Consider the following 20,069-nt stretch of genomic DNA (forward strand, 5'->3'; position numbering starts at 1 on the left):
GCCCTGCAGTGTTTGTCCTCTTGTCCCAGCCTGTTCCACAAAGCAGAAGGTCCCCAGGTTCTCCCGTGGCCGCGCGTGTGAGAGGCTGAACGGCTGCGTGGGCAAGCTTGGAGAGCTTCTCCGCGGGCCTGACTCGGTCGGGAGGAACCGTGGTTGGGTTCTCGGCGTTGTGAAGGTGTGAACTTGGCAGCTCATCGCTGGGGGAGGTGTCGCTGCGTCTCGGCTGCTTCTCCGTGTCCTCTGATCCTGACAGTTACCCTAAGGCCTCGCTCTAACGTTAAGGCGGCCGTGACGCCTCAGAACCGGCACAGCTTTTTGTCTGTGCCCCTGTGGCCTTGCATAGGTCTCCTCACCCCTGTGCCCGTCTTGTCGGCCAGAACTGGGAGTTTGTGATGAAGGTGGCTTTTCTCGGTGAGGGAGGGAAAAACATTGCTCCCAGACCCTGATCCGTCAACCTCACATCGCCTTCGCACGCGGCACTGTTCCCCCCACGTTTGCTGCCGTAGGTGTGTCCGCAGCACTGTCTTCTCGCTCTGCTCGGTTCGGCTGACTGTTTCCTGTTCCTGAGGCAAGCCTGTGTTTCCCCCAGAGCATCCCGCCTTCCGGCTGGCTGTTGCTTTGAGGCACAAATAGGTCAAAGGCACCTGCCAAGGTCACGGGGCCACCGGGTGTGCGGGGCTGTGGTTAGGACACAAGACCTCCGTGCGCAGAGTGGCAGCCTCTGACCCTTTCCAGACGTGGGGTGAGGAGCTCGGAGCGTCCCACATGGCCCTGCTCACCACGTGCTCCTGAACTTTTTTTTTTTTTTTTTTTGACAGGCAGAGTGGACAGTGAGAGAGAGAGAGACAGAGAGAAAGGTCTTCCTTTTGCCGTTGGTTCACCCTCCAATGGCTGCCACGGCTGGCGCGCTGCGGCCGGCGCACCACGCTGATCCGAAGCCAGGAGCCAGGTGCTTCTCCTGGTCTCCCATGGGGTGCAGGGCCCAAGCACTTGGGCCATCCTCCACTGCCCTCCCGGGCCACAGCAGAGAGCTGGCCTGGAAGAGGGGCAACCGGGACAGAATCTGGCGCCCTGACTGGGACTAGAACCTGGTGTGCCGGCACCACAGGCGGAGGATTAGCCTAGTGAGCCGCGGCGCCAGCCATGCTCCTGAACTTGTCAGTGCATCTGTAGACAAGTTCCTGGCATTGTTGCTGCCGCAGCGGGAGACCAGCTCTGCCTTCCGTGTGTCACACAAGCAGTGTGTGCTATCGTCACTGGAAAGACAGAAGGAGCGGTCAGATGTGCAGGTAGAGGAAGGAATATGGCATGTGTTGGACACACACTCGTGCAGCTGTCCATCTCCTTGCTCACCCCAGTGTCACCCCAGTGCTCTGTTGTACAGGGAGAAGCGGCCCACACCGGGTTAGGACTGTGCTGAACAGTGCCTGTCTCCAAAGCCTAAGTTCTTTCTAATATGTTAAAGTGTTTATTTTAAAGATTTATTTATTTGAGAGGCAGAGTTATAGACATAGAGAGGAAGAGAAAGAGAGAGAGAGGGCTTCCATCCACTGGTTCACTCCTCAGATGGCTGCAATGGCCAGAGCTGGGCTGATCTGAAGCCAGGAGCTTCTTCCGGGTCTCCCACACGGGTGCAAGCACTGAACTGTCTTCCACTGCTCTCCCAGGCACACTAGCAGGCAGCTGGATGGGAAGTGGAGCAGCCAAGCTCCAACCGACACCCATGTGTGATGCTGGCAGTGCAGGCAGCGGCTCAACCTGCTATGCTACAGCCTCGGCCCCTATTTCGAAGTTTTAAAAGTGTTTCCTGGGAGACAAAGTCTCTTTATGTCTCTCTCTCACACACACACACCGCCTCCCTCTGCCTCCCCCCAGCAGAGGGAGGGGGCCTGGTCCCACGGCGGGATATCCGCTCCAGGTGTCGTGGATGGGTGCTGACCACTGTGACAGTCGTGGCCTGGGAGGGCTGTGCTTGGAGCTGGGAGAACAGCGCCCGGCCCTGTGTGTGTAAGGCACCGTTCCTGAACAGCCCGGTGTCCTCAGAGCAGTTCTTCATACAGAACGCTGGGCACTACTGCTGCGTTAGGGCTCAAGGCTGAGTCCCAGGGCGGTGGGGAGGAGGAGGCTGGTTCTGTGTGTGGGTCTGTAGGGTGTGCGGAGCGGGAGGGCACCGAGGCAGCAGCCCCCGCTGGCTGTGTGGAGCTGAGGATGACCTCCTGGCGCTGGGCAGGGGCTTGGCTGGGCATCTGTCTGTGCACCTGCCTTCCCACGAGTGAGGGAGCTGGACTTTGCTGTTGGATCACCTTTAAAAATGCGTCCCTGCTGTGCTGGTCTTTCCTCACTGAGAGGCAGGCTGTGAGCAGGTGTGGGACTCTAAGGCCCGCGGCCTGTTTTAGAGTCAGGCTGCAGGGACCTGGCGGCGGCAGGATGGCCCGGGAGCCGCTCTGGTCCTCGAGCCTGCCGCGGACGCTTTGGTTTTCCCGCACCCACAGGGGCTTAGGAGGGCGGCAGCTGCTGCGGGTCTGCTGAGCAGGATTCGCTGGGGCCGGCGGGTCGGGGGAGGCAGAGCCCACCGTGTGCTCATTTATCGTCCCCTGTGCCTTTAAGACAGTCCTCCTTTGTATGCGCTGGCTGGAACCCACTTCAGCTCTGGGTTTCTGCCGATTGTTAGAATCTGCAAAGCAACATTTAAATAAATAAATGAAAGCTTCCCTTGTGTGCTGTTCTATTCACAGCTCAGCACAATGGCCCCTTGTTGTTTTTCTCACTTTAGTCTCCTCATTAAATCAGAACCTTGGGAAGGAATGGTGAGGGGCTGACTGCTTCTGCACACCTTGCAGATTAACCTGGGCAGGGCCGGATGTCGAGGGGCCGAGAAGGGGGCGCAGCGCCTCCCTGGGCCTGCGGGGGCCCGCAGCGCGTGGCAGCGGGGAGGGAGGGGGCTTGTGGTTCTGCTATCTGGCCCTCTGGGCGCTGCTCCGCAGTTTAGCCCCAGTGCCTGGGCCAGGAGAGGCAGCGCAGGTGGACGGATGGTCGGATGGACGGGTGGACGGATGGACAGCCGGACGGATGGTTGGATGGACGGATGGTCGGATGGACGGATGGACGGCCGGACGGATGGTCGGATGGACGGCCGGACGGATGGTCGGATGGACAGATAGACGGATGGTCGGATGGACAGATGGACGGCCTTCCCTGACTCCCACCTGAGGTGTGGGCTGGGCACGGTTACCTCTGAGGCCTGGCCTCTCCTGTGTCCACCGTGGCCTTCAGCGTCCTTAGGACAGTCCCTCTGCCCGTCTGCATGCGAGGTGGCTGTGGTTCCTGATGCGGTGGAAAAGGAAATCTAGGACTTTGTCTTTGGAATTGCTCCTTGCTCGCGGGCAACATGAGAGTGAACACTGGAGCTGCAAACCTGGGGTTGCACCGCTGAGTTGCTGGAGGGAAAATGCTTCCGCTGAAGTGTTTGATTTTCCTTATCTCGGAGCAGCGCTCCGCCAGACCTGGGCAGCGTCTTTGCCCCAAATCCTTCCGTGATCTGTGAAGGGGGAGCAGCCTGTGGGTGAGGCTGCCGAGTGTGAGGTGAGAAGTCCCTGAGCTCACGGTTCGCGTCTGGAGGCCGCGTCAGAAGTCAGCGAACAAGCCTTGCCTCGTGCGGGCCGGGTGGCGTCTCCTGCCTGGCGTCAAGGACGCGCGAGCCGGCTTAACAGGAACCACGGGCGGACAGTTTTGTTGCTTGGTTTTCAGAGGCCTCAGTGCGCACGCGTGTGGATTTTATTTTGATTAGGGAAGGGCCTTGAGGGCAGACGCGTGTTTCCTTTGCAAGAGCGAGTTCTCTGTCCCTTGCCCCTTTTCACGGTTCCCTGGTCTTCCACAGTCACCTGTGTTCCCGGATAATCCACTCGCTACCAGGTGCTCTGTGTTCCCGGCTCCCTCCCGCTCATGCTGCAGGCCTGCTCACCTGGAAGGGTGAACAGGAAACCGTGGTGGGCTGAGTGTAGACTCACTCTGGGCCTGCGCTGGGCCTGGCAGGCCGGGAGGCTTCGCTTTAGGGTGGTGGGCCAGAGCCCGCTCTGCCGTAGGCGGACACCAAGTGTGCCGGACGTAGCCGATGCTCCATGCTGGCACCAGCTCCCAGCGCTAGCCGCTCACCTACCAGTTCTTTCAGGTTTGCCTGGAGCTCAATATGTGTATGAAACCCTTAGTGTGGCCGGCCCAGGGCCAGGCACCCAGAGCGTAACAGTGCCGAAGGCGTGCAAGGCTGCTGCCCTGCCGAGTTCACGGTCTAGAAGCTGTGAGTGCGTTTCCTTTGCGTCCTCTGTTCTGGAGGTCGGCTGACATCTCTGTCGACGGCTTGCTTCCCATGTCCTTTGCTGTGTGGGTATGTGCGGTTTTTATTCCTTCTCTATTTAAAGGCAGCATCTTGGACAGTGGAAGAGCGGAAATACATTCTGAATTTATAATACAGAAATTAGATTGTGACCGTCTAGAAAAGCTGTCATGTGTGAACACTAACCCAGAATGGTTCACTCGTAATTTAGAATGATTTTTTTGGAAAATGGTTTCCGGGTGCAGCAGTGCCGAGATACGAATGTCTGCTCGTGATGGATCTGTTTTTCATTGATCCCACTTTTTTTTTTTTTTTTTGACAGGCAGAGTGGACAGTGAGAGAGAGAGAGACAGAGAGAAAGGTCTTCCTTTGCCGTTGGTTCACCCTCCAATGGCCGCCACGGCCGGCGCACCACGCTGATCCGATGGCAGGAGCCAGGTGCTTCTCCTGGTCTCCCATGGGGTGCAGGGCCCAAGCACCTGGGCCATCCTCCACTGCCTTCCCAGGCCACAGCAGAGAGCTGGCCTGGAAGAGGGGCAACCGGGACAGAATCCGGCGCCCCGACCGGGACTAGAACCCGGTGTGCCGGCGCCGCAAAGCAGAGGATTAGCCTAGTGAGCCGCGGCGCCAGCCCATTGATCCCACTTTAACGGCCTTCACTTTAGTCTCTCTGCTTGGATAGAGACTCACTAATGATCTGATTAAGCCAGCTCAGTGCCTTCTAAATCAAATCCCAACTATTGATGACCTCATAAATACCAACTGCTGCTTCAGAATTTCAAAATCACGTTGTATGCGACCAAATCTGACTTCTAGACCCCCAGGAAGTCCGTTTTCCTAAAGGCATCTTCTGGGTTTCGTGGATCAGAAACTCCCCGTCTCTGAGGCCCAGAACGGTTGGCCGGCCCACCTCCCCGGGCTTTTCTCTAGAACTGGTGTGGTGTGTCTGCGGCCAGGAGCGCCTTGCCCCGGGGCCTTGCCTTCCCTGGAAGCCTGTTGAGTTGGTGGGCTGCTGGAATCGCGGGGGGAGGGGGGGGCATTTCCAGGCCGGGACTCGTGCGTTAGGCAGGCTGTGCCACCAGTGGACTGGAGCCACGGTATGAGGACGAGCCAGGGGGTGACAGATGTCAGCACATTCCACGTGATGAGGGGGAGGTTGGGTCATGGTAGAAAACGTGCTTGTGACTGTGGATCACGGAAAAGCTTAAGAGATCCTGTGTAGGGAAGGATGGAGAAAGGTGTGTAGAAAAATAGAAACTGGAGGGGCTGGTGCTGTGGCGGCCGGGCTGCTCCACTTCCCGTCCGGCTTTGCTGTGGCCCGGGAGAGCAGTGGAGGAGGCCCGAGTGCTTGGGCCCTGCACCCGCGCGGGAGACCCGGAGGAAGCTCCTGGCTTCTGATGAGGCCCGGCTGTGGCTGTTGTGGCCATCTGGGGTGTGGCCAGCGGAGGAACCACCCTTCTCTCTGCCTCTCCTTCTCTGTAACTCTGCCTTTCAAATAAATAAGTGGTGAGCCTCCACCTGTGACGCCAGCATTGGTTCTGTGTCCCAGCTGCTCCACTTCTGATCAGCGTTCCCCTAACTTGGGCCATAGCAGAGAGCTGGACAGGAGGAGGAGCAGCCGGGACAGGAACTGGTGCCCGTGTGGGATGCCGGCGCTGCAGGAGGAGGGTTAATCTGTGCCTCGGCCTGGCCCCGGAGTACCCAGGATGGATCCTGCTCCTTCGCTTCCTGCCAGCTTTCTGCTGATGCACCTGACAGACGGCGGAGTTCCAGGCTCCTGGCTTTGGCCTGGCCCTGACCCGTCTGGCTGTTGGAACCACTTGGGGAGTGAACTAGTGGACGGAAAATGTCCATCTCTCCCTCTGTCATTCTGCCTTAAAAATAAATAATACATATTTTTCAGAAAGGAAAAGAATCACCCGTTCCGGCGTCTGCAGTGCACTCAGACTTCCCTGCGGGCTGTTTTTCTCTCTGGCTCTCTTCCGCTCTCTTCTCGGGAAGTGCTGGGGGACGCGGCCGTTCTGCGTGTGCAGCAGGTTGAGTCTCGGTGCCACAGCGGAAGGCTCTGGCGTCCGAGTCTGTGCTGCCGAGGCGTCTGGGTCACCCCTGGAGATCAGTTAAAACCTGCATTTAGTCACCAGGTTTTATCAGTGCGTGATCAGCATACAGTGTTGGGAGAGATGGTTTCTTCTCTTTTTGGCGGCAAGTCCGTATTTTGCACATATGACGTGCCTCACAGGGCCACACAGGCACTTCTGCTTAGCATCACCCTTCCTCCTCCTGTGCCGAGGAGAGAGCAGGAGCCAGCACTTCGTGTCCCACTGAGCACGGGCGGGATTCTAGGCGCTTCGAGTGGTCCCCCTTAGCCAAGGTTTTGCTACTCACAGACTCAGTTGTCCGTGTGCCCTGCATCCCAGAATTATTAAATGGAAAATCCCAGGAACAAGCAGTTGATAAGTTAGAGTGGGCAGTGTAATGAGATCTCACATGGTGCCTCAGTGCCCTCAGTCCCTCCGTTCATGCGCCTTCTGCCCATGAACTGGTGAGGGAGGAAGACGTTACGTTGGCTTTGCTCCTAGGCCTCAGGCAGCCAGCGTCGGACCACAGTGTGTGAAAAGTGCTTCGTTAAGATAGAAGCGGCGTTCAAGGTGTGTGTGTGTGCGGGTTCTGTCTGTGGCTTCAGGCCCCAGATGGAAGGGGACGCTGCCCTGTTGCATGTCACCCCCACAGAGCCTGGAGTGGCCCAGAGACCACCACTTGCCCAAAGTCACCTGTTGTGGCATCCGGTGGGACCAGAGCTGGGACTGCATGCAGGGTACCCGTGCCCGTGCGTCTCGTGTGCGCCCATGGCTCCTGCAGCCTCTCAGGAGGGCAGCTCCCAGGGCGTCCGCCTGTCCCTGTGTGCGTGGATGAGGGGGTGAGGCACGGCAGGGCTGGGGCCGAGAGCTGGTAGAACTGTGGTCTGGGAGTCACATGGCCTTGTTTAGAGAAGCGCACCTTTAAAACCTGAACAACACAGACGGCTGGAGAGAGGAAGCCCTGCAGTGCCAGCCCCGGCGTTAGGCATCGTCTCGCTCTGGCGTGTACCCTGTTACTCTTACTCCATTACCACTACTGCTGTTCTTACGAGAGACAGCTCCCACCCTGGATCCACCCGCTGTGAATGCCCACAGCGGCCAGGGCCGGAGCCAAGAACCCGGGCTGGGTCTCCCACACGGGTGACCAGAGCTCAATTCCGTAGCCACCGCGAGCGCTGGAGGTGGAAGCCAGACTCCAGTGTGCGATGGGGACTTCCTGAGTTCTAGTTCCAAGCCCCTCCCTGCATCCTTCTCTGCACATACAAAGTCTCCTCCACCCCGTCACCCCCACAAGTGGCCCCAAAAAACCCCGTCACCCCCACAAGTGGCCCCAAAGCGCTCTCCCTCCTGCTGCTTCTGGGGCTCCCGGGTCGGGGTTCACCTCCCTGAGGCAGCGCAGTTCCGTTACTGACCACCGGGGAGCGAGCCCAGTGCGGCGCTCAGGGCTGAGACGCAGGCGCCAGCCCACCCGGTAACCTGTGGTCTCCTGGGCCTGGCTTTGCCCTCTGAGGGCTCCTCCCTCGGGCGCGCGCGTGCCGTGAGGTCTCCTGGGCCTGGCTTTGCCCTCTGAGGGCTCCTCCCTCGGGCGCGCGTGCCGTGAGGCCCTCTGTCAGAGAGCGGAGGTGTGAGCCACGCGGTCCCCGCTGAGCTCGTTGCCGAAGCCGCATCTCCACTCCCTGGCGTCGTCCCCACGTGGAATCTGGAGTCTGAGATGTTGGTGACTGAGCGCGCTCTCAGTGTCGCTCCCTGCTTCCTCCTAGTGCCCAGTGACCTGACCGCAGAGGAGCGGCAAGAGCTGGAGAACATACGGCGGCGGAAACAGGAGCTGCTGGCTGACATTCAGGTAGGAGGGCAGCCCGTGTGTGCAGGCGTGTCCTCACTGCCCCATGTGTGCAGGCATGTCCTCACAGCCCCATGTGTGCAGGTGTGTCCTCACTGCCCCGTGTGTGCAGGCGTATCCTCACAGCCCTGTGTGTGTGCAGGCGTGTCATAGCCCTGTGTGCGCAGGCGTGTCCCCAGAGCCCCGTGTGTGCAGGCGTGTCCTCACTGCCCTGTGTGTGCAGGTGTGTCCTCACAGCCCCATGTGTGCAGGCGTGTCCCCAGAGCCCCGTGTGTGCAGGCGTGTCCTCAGAGCCCCGTGTGTGCAGGCGTGTCCTCACAGCCCCATGTGTGTGCAGGCGTGTCCTCACTGCCCTGTGTGTACAGGTGTGTCCTCACAGCCCCATGTGTGCAGGCGTGTCCCCAGAGCCCCGTGTATGCAGGCGTGTCCTCACTGCCCCGTGTGTGCAGGCGTGTCCTCACAGCCCCGTGTGTGCAGGTGTGTCCTCACAACCGTGTGTGCGCAGGCATGTCCCCAGGGCCCCATGTGTGCAGGCATGTCCTCACAGCCCCGTGTGTGCAGGTGTGTCCTCAGAGCCCCATGTCTGCAGGTGTGTCCTCAGAGCCCTGTGTGTGTGCAGGCGTGTCCTCGCTGCCCCGTGTGTGCAGGCGTGTCCTCACTGCCCCGAGTGCGCAGGAGTGTCCCCAGAGCCCCATGTGTGCAGGTGTGTCCTCACTGCCCCGTGTGTGCAGGCGTGTCCTCAGAGCCCCATGTGTGCAGGCGTGTCCTCACAGCCCGTGTGTGTGCAGGCGTGTCCTCACTGCCCCATGTGTGCAGGTGTGTCCTCACTGCCCCGTGTGTGCAGGCGTGTCCTCACAGCCCCGTGTGTGCAGGCGTGTCCTCACTGCCCTGTGTGTGCAGATGTGTCCTCAGAGCCCCGTGTGTGCAGGCGTGTCCTCGCTGCCCTGTGTGTGCAGGCGTGTCCTCACTGCCCTGTGTGTGCAGGCTTGTCCTCAGAGCCCCGTGTGTGCAGATGTGTCCTCACTGCCCCGTGTGTGCAGGCGTGTCCTCACAGCCCCGTGTGTGTGCAGGTGTGACCTCACAGCCCCGTGTGTGTGCAGGTGTGTCCTAACAGCCCTGTGTGTGTGCAGGCGTGTCCTCAGAGCCCTGTGTGTGTGTGCAGGCGTGTCCTCACTGCCCCGTGTGTGTGCAGGTGTGTCCTCAGAGCCCTGTGTGTGCAGGTGTGTCCTCACTGCCCCGTGTGTGCAGGCGTGTCCTCACTGCCCCGTGTGTGCAGGTGTGTCCTCACAGCCCCGTGTGTGCAGGTGTGTCCTCACAGCCCTGTGTGTGTGTGCAGACGTGTCCTCACTGCCCTGTGTGTGTGCAGGTGTGTCCTCACTGCCCCATGTGTGCAGGCGTGTCCTCACAGCCCCGTGTGTGCAGGTGTGTCCTCACAGCCCTGTGTGTGTGTGCAGACGTGTCCTCACTGCCCTGTGTGTGTGCAGGTGTGTCCTCACTGCCCCATGTGTGCAGGCGTGTCCCCAGAGCCCCATGTGTGCAGGCGTGTCCTCAGAGCCCTGTGTGTGTGTGCAGGCGTGTCCTCACTGCCCTGTGTGTGTGCAGGTGTGTCCTCACTGCCCCGTGTGTGCAGGCGTGTCCTCACTGCCCTGTGTGTGTGCAGGTGTGTCCTCACTGCCCCGTGTGTGCAGGCGTGTCCTCACAGCCCCGTGTGTGCAGGTGTGTCCTCACAGCCCTGTGTGTGCAGGCGTGTCCTCACTGCCCCGTGTGTGCAGGCGTGTCCTCACTGCCCCATGTGTGCAGGCGTGTCCTCAGAGCCCTGTGTGTGTGTGCAGGCGTGTCCTCACTGCCCTGTGTGTGTGCAGGCGTGTCCTCACTGCCCCGTGTGTGCAGGCGTGTCCTCAGAGCCCGTGTGTGCAGGCGTGTCCTCACTGCCCCGTGTGTGCAGGCGTGTCCTCACTGCCCTGTGTGTGTGTGCAGGCGTGTCCTCACAGCCCTGTGTGTGTGTGCAGGCGTGTCCTCACTGCCCTGTGTGTGTGCAGGCGTGTCCCCAGAGCCCCATGTGTGCAGGCATGTCCTCACTGCCCCGTGTATGCAGGTGTGTCCTCACTGCCCCGTGTATGCAGGTGTGTCCTCACTGCCCTGTGTGTGTGCAGGCGTGTCCTCACTGCCCCGTGTGTGCAGGCGTGTCCTCAGAGCCCGTGTGTGCAGGCGTGTCCTCAGAGCCCATGTGTGCAGGCGTGTCCTACTGCCCTGTGTGTGTGCAGGCGTGTCCTCAGAGCCCCATGTGTGCAGGCGTGTCCTCAGAGCCCTGTGTGTGTGTGCAGGCGTGTCCTCACTGCCCTGTGTGTGTGCAGGCGTGTCCTCAGAGCCCCATGTGTGCAGGCGTGTCCTCACAGCCCGTGTGTGTGCAGGCGTGTCCTCACTGCCCCGTGTGTGCAGGCGTGTCCTCAGAGCCCGTGTGTGCAGGCGTGTCCTCACTGCCCCGTGTGTGCAGGCGTGTCCTCACTGCCCTGTGTGTGCAGGCGTGTCCTCACTGCCCCGTGTGTGCAGGCGTGTCCTCAGAGCCCGTGTGTGCAGGCGTGTCCTCACTGCCCCATGTGTGCAGGCGTGTCCTCACTGCCCTGTGTGTGCAGGCGTGTCCTCACTGCCCCGTGTGTGCAGGCGTGTCCTCAGAGCCCGTGTGTGCAGGCGTGTCCTCACAGCCCCATGTGTGCAGGCGTGTCCTCACTGCCCTGTGTGTGCAGGCGTGTCCTCACTGCCCCGTGTGTGCAGGCGTGTCCTCAGAGCCCGTGTGTGCAGGCGTGTCCTCACAGCCCCGTGTGTGCAGGCGTGTCCTCAGAGCCCGTGTGTGCAGGCGTGTCCTCAGAGCCCGTGTGTGTGCAGGCGTGTCCTCACTGCCCCGTGTGTGCAGGCTTGTCCTCAGAGCCCCGTGTGTGCAGGCGTGTCCTCACTGCCCCGTGTGTGCAGGCGTGTCCTCAGAGCCCGTGTGTGTGCAGGCGTGTCCTCACTGCCCTGTGTGTGCAGGCTTGTCCTCAGAGCCCCGTGTGTGCAGGCGTGTCCTCACTGCCCCGTGTGTGCAGGCGTGTCCTCACAGCCCCGTGTGTGCAGGCGTGTCCTTGAGCGTCATCTGTAGATGCACTTCCCTGCTCTGGCTGTGTGTCTGTCCTCCTTTCCCTGCTCTGGCTGTGTCTGTCCTCCTTTCCCTGCTCTGGCTGTGTGTCTGTCCTCCTGCCTCACTGTCACATGCTGGGAAAGCCAGCAGGTGCTGCCGTCAGTCCCCATTCCCCGTGGGAATCCGTCCGTTCTGAGGCCGAGCTGGCGTGGGGAGAGGGAGGGATAGGCACGCCCTGGGCCGGCCGCAGGGCAGCGGTGTTGGCCCCACACGGCCGTGCTGGCCCAGCGGCTGGGCCTGGGTGCCGGGGTTTGTCCTGGGCCGGCTTCATCGTGCTGCCGTTCAGTGAGGCGCAGCTTTGTTCCAGAAGCCTGCACTGACCGCACCGGGGCCGCCCTTCTCAGGGCAGTGAGCGTCTCAGACGCTGTGTGTGCTTTGACCCGAGGTCGGGAGCCTGCTTCCCACCCTCGTTCCCCTGCATTGCTTGCTGTCGTGGGAACGTGTGCTCCTCGTGTGCTCTCTGCCTCATCTCATTTGGCTCCGTCTGGTTTCATTTTGGCTGGAGGGAGGCTTCCTCCCCGCTGACCCCTGGCTGTCTTCCACAGAGGCTGAAGGATGAGATAGCAGAGGTAGCTAATGAAATTGAGCACCTGGGGTCCACGGAGGAGAGGTGAGTCTGCCCGGCTCCGGCTGTGGCACATCGGGGGAGGGGCTTCCGCTCCCACGAGCGCGCGTGTGCCGGCCTCACCACGGAGGCCCTCGGGGCGGCGGTTTTCTGCTGCAAAGGTGGGCCTAGAGGACTCCGGGGTCCTGAGCGCTCCACTGCTCCTGAGTCTGTGTGTGAGCTGCCGTTCCCTCCCTCCGTGGTCCCTGTGTCCAGAGTTTCTGTCTTCGCTGTGCACAGCGGAGGAGCTTGGCCACAGCTCGGTGTCGAGGGCGGCCGTGCCCGGCTGCGTCCGAGTGTCGTGGCAGGCGTGTTTGCCCCTGCAGGACACGTCAGGGAAGGGACAGTGGAGATGAAGTCGCGGTGTGACACCGCAGGGAGTGAGTGTGTGCGTGTGCGCGCGTGTGCGTTTCAGTGACATGGAGCGTGGGAGACTTTGTGAGCTGACTTTGGGAGGGGCTCCCAGGCCGTTCCCTGACGGCTGACGCAGTAGATGGGCTGTTCCCAGCTCTCTGTGTCCGCGCTCCAGCCTTAGTCTTCCTCTCTGGCTGCATAAGACCATTGATTTGTCGTCTTGGCCCTACGCTGGCGCCGCCCTGGGGTTGGCGAAGCTGCCTGGGCCTCAGAAAGCAGCCGGCTCGCACCTCCAGGCTCTGTGGTGTCAGTGTGCTGTTCTGGGTGGTGGCTGTCTCACTTCCCATCTAAAAAATCATTGCTTAAAAGAAATGGATAACTTGGAGTTAATCAAAATTTAAAATATCTGTTCTTGCAAAAGATAAATGTTAAAAGCAATGAATAGGCAAGCCATGACTAAGAGAAAATATTTTTTTTAAGATTTATTTGTTTATTTGAACGGCAGAGTTACACAGAGAGAGACAGAGAGAGAGAGGGAGAGGGAGGTCTTCCATCCACTGGTGCACTTCCCAGTTGGCCAAAACGGCCGGAGCTGTGCAGATCCGAAGCCAAGAGCCAGGAGCTTTTTCCAGGTCTCCCACGTGGGTGCAGGGGCCCAAGAACCTGGCCCATCTTCTACTGCTTTCCCAGGCCACAGCAGAGAGCTGGATCGGAAGTGGAGCAGCCTGGACTGCAACCAGTGCCCCTATGGGATGCCATCACTGCAGGCGGTGGCTTTACCTGCTACGCCACAGCACCGGCCCCTAGGAGAAAATATTTGTAATACATATACCCAAAAAAAAAATACACACACAGTATCACATCACATATAATTTAATAAATGAGACAGCCCAACTTTAAACATGGGAAAAAAGCTTGAGTAGACCCTTGACAGAGGAAGCTGCCTGTATGGCGGACACAGGAATGCCCAGCACCGTTACTAACGAGGAACAGCGCCCCCACGAGATGCCCCTCGCCGCGCTGTGACACCGCAGTTACAAGACGGACGGTGCCTGGTGCTGACAGGTGCCGGAGAGACTAAAGCGGCGTAGCTATTCAGGGAAAACAGTTGTTTTTCCAAAAAAAAATTATTTTTTATTTTTTATTTTTTTATTTTTTGACAGGCAGAGTGGACAGTGAGAGAGAGAGACAGAGAGAAAGGTCTTCCTTTGCCGTTGGTTCACCCTCCAATGGCCGCCGTGGCCGTTGCGCTGCGGCCGGCACATCGCACTGATCCGAAGCCAGGAGCCAGGTACTTATCCTGGTTTCCCATGGGGTGCAGGCCCAAGCACTTGGGCCATCCTCCACTGCACTCCCGGGCCACAACAAAGAGCTGGCCTGGAAGAAGAGCAGCCGGGACAGAATCTGGCGCCCCGACCGGGACTAGAACCCGGTGTGCTGGCGCCGCAAGGCGGAGGATTAGCCTAGTGAGCCACGGCGCCGGCCCCCCCAAAAAAATTATTTATATGAAAGGCAGACTTAGAGAGGGAGAGAGATATCTCCCATCCGCTACTTCCCTCCCCAAATGACCACAATGGCGGGGGCTGGGCCAGGCCAAAGCAGCAGCCCAAGCACTTGGGCCATCTTCGCCTGCTTTCCCTGGCAGATTAGCAGGGAGCGGGATCAGAAGCGGAGTGACCAGGACTTGAACCAGTGTTCCTGTGGATGCTGGTGTCTAGGTGGTGGCTTAACCTCCTCGCCACGAACCCAGCCCCAGAAAGATGTTTCTTAGAATGTTCAGTGTGCACACGCTGTGACCCAGCAGTTCATCGCCGGGGCGTCCTCGAGCGGAACGAGAACACGTCCACAAGGTGTGCGGTGTCTGAGTTCTTACTGAGGGTGGCCGTAGGGGAGTGGGTGGGGCAGGGTAGCACGGTGAGGAGGAGCGGGCTGCCGTGGGCCACGGCGCCCCGTGACAGCCGCCGTCGGCACCTGCACTGCTGCTCCTGAGCCTCTGGACGGGAGACCCCGGGCGCCCGGCGGAGGTCCCGCAGCGGCTGGTTCTGAGGGCAGGCCCGGAGGGCGCTCAGCGGACGGCGGGGCGTTCAGTGTGAATCTCAGCCGTGCTACGGGGCAGCGTGTCCTCGTCAAAACACGCCGAACCGCCTGCTGAGAGTGAGCCCCGTGTGCCCTGAAAAGGACGCCTCGATTCTGAAAAGGCAAAAATAAGGCTTTTTTTTTTTTTCTTTTTACTGATTGAGGTAATACGCATTTAATGCAGAAAATAGGTAAAATATAGCCAAGTATGAAGAAAACGGATTTCTGGCCGGCACCGTGGCTCACTAGGCTAATCCTCCACCTGCAGCGCTGGCACCCCAGATTTCTGTCCCAGTCGGGGCACCGGTTCTGTCCCGGTTGCCCCTCTTCCAGGCCAGCTCTCTGCTGTGGCCCGGGAGTGCAGTGGAGGATGGCCCAGGTGCTTGGGCCCTGCACCCCATGGGAGACCAGGAGAAGTACCTGGCTCCTGGCTTTGGATCAGCGCAGTGCGCTGGCCGTAGCGGCCATTTGGGGGTGAACCAACGGAGAAGGAAACCTCTCTCTCTGTCTCTCTCTCACTGTCTAACTCTGCCTGTCAAAAAAAAAAAAAAGCGCATTTGGCACAGTCACTCGCCTCCTCTGGCCCGACGCTGTGTGTCCTGGAGTCCTCACACACGTTCTCGGAATTCACTGCGCGTTTGCTTGGTCAGGTCTCTGTCCCAGAGACCCCAGGAGTGGGAGAGACGAGCCTCCGACAGCCTCACTGGCGTCTTGTGAGTGTCGCTGATCCACCAGCCACATCTGAAGATGGGCGTCCCGGAACGGGAGTTTAGTTATCTGCTCACTTTTAGACACTGTACTTTTATCAGGGAGAACTCCCATCCGTGGGTTTACTCCGAGTGCCCACAGGAGCCAGGAGGCGGATGCTGGGAGCGGGAGCGCGGCCCGGGTCTCCCACGTGGGTGGCAGGGAGCCGGGCACTTGGGCCGTCACTGCTGCCTCCCGGGGTGCGCATTAGCAGCAGGCTGGACTCGGGGCCAGAGCGGGGCATCGAGCCTCGTCGTCAGGGCCGCGGGCAGGGCTCTGCTGGCTGGCCGCCTAACTCCAGGCCGAAGGCCGCCCCGTTGGTTTTTGGTTTAGAACTTAGAGAGGTTGTCCAGCATCGAACTCCCGCATGGGGCTGCTCTGAGCTTCGGGGGTTCTCAGACTCGGCATGGATTTGCTCCTCAAGCAGGTTCCGTTCCGTCTGATTTCCACATTTTCAGGCAAAGACCCGACGCCAGCGTCTTACAGAAGTGACCTAGGTGCTGTTTAGTCAAGCAGAGGTTGTCTGCTCGCGCACTGCGCGCGTGGAGCGTCTGGAAGGTCAGCTCCGGTAACCGCGCTGAGGCAGGGGCAGTGAGGCTGGCGCTTTGTTCTGGAGACCCGTCAGGGGCTGACCCGAGGGAAGCTGGCGAAAGCCGCTCAGGGAGGCCGCCGCTGCAGGCCTGCCGTCCGCCACGCCGTTCTCAGGGAGTCGCGCAGCAGGCGTTTCCTGACACTGGGAAATGCAGACCAGAGTGATCTTTCTGGATTTAGAAAAAAGGTCTGGTGTCAGCATGGTGGTGAAGCCGACAAAGCCAACGCTGACATCTCATGGGTGCCGGTTTTGTGTCCTGGCTGCTCTACTGCCGATCCCGCTCTCTGCTACGGCCTGGGAGAGAACATGGCCCAAGTCCTAGGGCCCCTGCACCCGCGTGGGAGACCCAGACGAAGCGCCTGGCTCCTGGCTTCAGCCGGAACCAGCCCTGGCTGTTGGCGCCATCGGGGGAGTGAACCAGCGGGTGGAAGATTGCTCTCTGCCTCTCCCTCCCTCTCTGCAGCGCTTTGAAATAAATAAATCTTTAGAAAAATTGTTAGATGACCATTTAAATCACACTGGACTTCCTGCGTATCGAGCACCGCGCCTCGTTCCAGCTGCGAGTGAACGGGGTGTCCGCGCTGAGGATTCCCAGGCAGCAGTTGGCAGGGAAAGGACCTGCTGCTCTTGCTCCCTCATCCCCCACCTGCACCCCTAAACGGCTGCCACAGCCAGGGCTGGGCCAGGCTTGCAGCCGGAGCCAGGAGCTGCAGCCCAGGTCTGCCACACGAGGGGCAAGGGCCCAAGCACCTGGGCCATCAGCTGCCTCTCTGCAGGCACGTTGGCAGGAAGCTGGGTCAGAAACGGAGCGGTCGGGACTCAGACAGGCACTGCGATGTGGGGTGCTGGTGTCGCAAACACTGGCCCGACCCAGCCCTGCACGGTGGCCCTGGAGAGCTCTGAGCAGTGCAGGAAACCAGGCATGGGAACCCCAGTGCTGTGTGAGTCCACTTGGATCCCTGGAGACAGAGGTGGGCGGGATTAACGGAGGTGGGGTGGGGAAATGCTGTGAAACCGGGTTACGGTGATGACTGCCCAGCTGGGAAGCTTCTCAGACTCACTCACGTCGCACCTACAATGGGGATATTGCAGGTGAACTGTGCCTTGATAGACTTTGAGAGAAAAATCACATGGGGCTGGCGCTATGGCACAGCGGGTTAAAGCCCAGCCTGCAGCACCGGCATCCCATGTGGGCACCGGTTCAAGTGCCGGCTGCTCCGCTTCCAGTCCAGCTCGCTGCTCACGGCCTGGGAAAGCAGTGGACGATGGCCCAAGTGCTCGGGCCCTGCACCCACGTGGGAGACCAGGAGAAGCTCCTGGCTCTTGGCTTCCGCCTGGCCCAGCTCTACCTGCTGCGCCCATTTGGGGAGTGAACCAACTGATGAAAGATCTATCTCTATAAATACATAAATCTTAAATCAGGTTTTTATTTATTTTTTTTTTTTGACAGGCAGAGTGGACAGTGAGAGAGAGAGACAGAGAGAAAGGTCTTCCTTTGCCGTTGGTTCACCCTCCAATGGCCGCCGCGGCTGGCGCACCGCGCTGATCCAATGGCAGGAGCCAGGAGCCAGGTGCTTTTCCTGGTCTCCCATGGGGTGCAGGGCCCAAGCACCTGGGCCATCCTCCACTGCACTCCCTGGCCACAGCAGAGAGCTGGCCTGGAAGAGGGGCAACCGGGACAGAATCCGGCACCCCGACCGGGACTAGAACCTGGTGTGTCAGCGCCGCTAGGCGGAGGATTAGCCTAGTGAGCCGCGGCGCCGGCTTAAATCAGGTTTTTAAAAAAACCACTGATGTTGGGTGAAAAGAGTAAGCGAGCGTGGAGCTGGTGTCAGGTTCCAGCCGGACACTCAGGGTGACCAGATGGAAGGGCCCCCCTGCCCCCTGCCAGCACCGGTCACCAGAGTGACCAGATGGAAGGCCCCCCGCCAGCACCAGTCACTCTGCCTCTAAAGAGAACTCCCTATCCCCGTGCGTGCGTGCGTGCGTGTGGGGGTTCCGGAGCCTCCCGGGTCTGGGGTCCTGATGGCTGTGGTGACTGTCTTGCAGGAAAAACATGCAGAGGAACAAACAGGTAGCCATGGGCAGGAAGAAATTTAACATGGACCCTAAAAAGGTGAGTAAAAGGCAAGAGACGGCGTCCACAGCGCTCGCGTGGGCTCACGTAGAGCCTGAGTGAGCCGAGTGGGAGCGGGCGCGGGCGAGCCTTGCTCCTGAGCTGCGACCCGCCAGACCTCTTGTGTCCGCTGCCCCCCCGTCCGGGCGCCCACACCACGTCCCCTCTGGACGCGCTCGCCGTCTCCCAGGGCATCCAGTTCCTGATAGAGAGCGACCTGCTGAAGGGCTCATGCGAGGACCTCGCGCAGTTCCTGTACAAGGGCGAAGGGCTCAGCAAGACGGCCATCGGCGACTACCTGGGGGAGAGGTCAGTCTCGGACCCGCGGGGGCTGCGAAGGCCGGGGAGGAGCGAGGTCAGGAAGCCAGCTCCGCAGGGCCGCTGCTGTGGGGTAGCGGGTGAAGCCACCATCTGCAGCGCCTGCGTCCCACGTGGGCACCAGTTTGAGCCCTGGTTGTTCCACTTGCAGTCCAGCTCCCTGCTAATGCACCTGGGAGAGCAGCAGCAGACGCCCAAGTGCTGGGCCCTGCACCCGTGTGGGAGACCTGAAGAAGCTCCTGGCTTCAGACTGGCCCAGCTCCGGCTGTTGCAGCCATTTGGGGAGTGAACCAGAGGATAGAAGACCTCTCTCTCTCTCTCTCTAACTCTGCCTTTCAAATACACAAATAAATGTTTACAATTAAAAAAAAAAAACCAACTCCTAAGTGCTTCAAGTTCTGGGAGAGGTTTTTAGGAGTTATTTAATTATTTACTTTCACTTTAATTTGAAAGACAGAGTTCTCCCAACCTCTGATTCCCTCCGCAAATGCCTGCACATCCTAGGGCTGGACCAGGCCAAAGCTGGGAGTCCAGAACCCAGCCTGGGTCCCCGGCACGGGTGGCAAGGACCAAACACCTGAGCCGTCATCCTCCCAGAGTGCACACTGGTGGGAGCAGGAATCGGAAGTGGAGCGGGCCGTGACGCCCAGCACGGCGACGCGGGACGCAGGCACCCCCGGTGGTGGCCTAACCATCGCACCAAAAGCCTCCCTGGGAGCGAGTGCTCCCAGTGCAGAGGGCCGGCTTGTCCGCAGGACAGTCGCTGCTCTGTCCAGAGCAGGAGGACACTTGCTTGTTCAGTCAGCAAACGGGCAGCCCGGCCTCTTCCCGACAGTGTGGCCACGAGACCCGGCCGGGCTGTCAGCGGGGACGCCTGACTCCTGTGTCCCCCGTCCGTGTCTTTTCTTGGCAGAGATGAGTTCAACATCCAGGTTCTTCATGCGTTCGTGGAGCTGCATGAGTTCACGGATCTGAACCTGGTCCAGGCGCTGCGGTGAGTCAGGGTGAGGGGCGGCCTCGGCCAGGCGCTGCGGTGAGTCGGGGTGAGGGGCGGGCCTCGGCCAGGCGCTGCGGTGAGTCGGGGTGAGGGGCGGGCCTCGGCCAGGCGCTGCGGTGAGTCAGGGTGAGGGGCGGGCCTCGGCCGTGTGTCTGTGCTGTGTGCTGTTTGGTTGAAATGATCTCTTTGGAAGTTATTTAAATGTCTTGAAGAGTTTTAAAGGAAAGCAGTCGGTCTTCCTGTAGCTGGAAGTGATTGGATGAGCAAAGGGAAGTAAGTTAAGATAGACCCGAAGCAGCTTCTGCAGCACCCCCACCCACCCCCCCCGCCCCGGTCTCCATCTCGGAAACTGGTGAAAACGCGTACATTTTGAAGTCTTCAGTTTAGAAAACCCTTTTAATTCCCTGCGCTTGTGCATTGCATTTCTTCCTAGAAAGAAACTTTAAATTTTTTTTTTTTTTTGCTAAACTGAGCCTTTTTGCTAAACTGGCGGCCTCATCGTTTGTGGACAACGCCGTCTTGTGCTGTCCGTTAGACAGGTTTCTGTCCGCCGTGGCCTCTCTCTGATGTAAAGGGAGCAGCTCTGAGAGCTGTGGTTTTCCTCTCCTGCCGCGCTGCCTTGTTTTCTGGAAACCGGAGTTTGTTTAAGAGCAGCTCCGTCTGTGTTTCAGTTCTGTGTTGTTTTAGGAGGAGAGCATTCTGTTGAATAGGAAAACCTTCACTTTCCCTAAGTCCTGTACCTTCGATGCTGGCACCGGTGGTCCGGGTGGCAAGTCTGGGGAGAGTCGTGTGACGGGGCTGAAGGCCAGGTCTCTGCCTGTCCCTGGACACTGAGTTCCGGGGGA

At 59.8% G+C, this 20,069-nt stretch overlaps 1 protein-coding gene across 5 annotated transcripts in view; it reads left to right on the forward strand.

Annotated features, from left to right (window-relative positions):
* Window positions 1–20,069, forward strand: part of CYTH1 (cytohesin 1) — a 98,132-nt gene that overhangs the window by 57,734 nt on the left and 20,329 nt on the right. For all 5 annotated transcript variants that reach the window (XM_070060226.1, XM_070060227.1, XM_070060224.1 and 2 more), the window contains 5 exons: window positions 8,169–8,251; window positions 11,966–12,030; window positions 17,843–17,909; window positions 18,100–18,218; window positions 19,141–19,221. In XM_070060226.1, the coding sequence (XP_069916327.1) occupies window positions 8,169–8,251; window positions 11,966–12,030; window positions 17,843–17,909; window positions 18,100–18,218; window positions 19,141–19,221 (415 nt within the window). The remainder of the gene's footprint in view (window positions 1–8,168; window positions 8,252–11,965; window positions 12,031–17,842; window positions 17,910–18,099; window positions 18,219–19,140; window positions 19,222–20,069) is intronic.

The sequence above is a fragment of the Oryctolagus cuniculus genome, chromosome 17 (genome assembly GCF_964237555.1).
Source record: "Oryctolagus cuniculus chromosome 17, mOryCun1.1, whole genome shotgun sequence".
NCBI lineage: Eukaryota > Metazoa > Chordata > Mammalia > Lagomorpha > Leporidae > Oryctolagus > Oryctolagus cuniculus.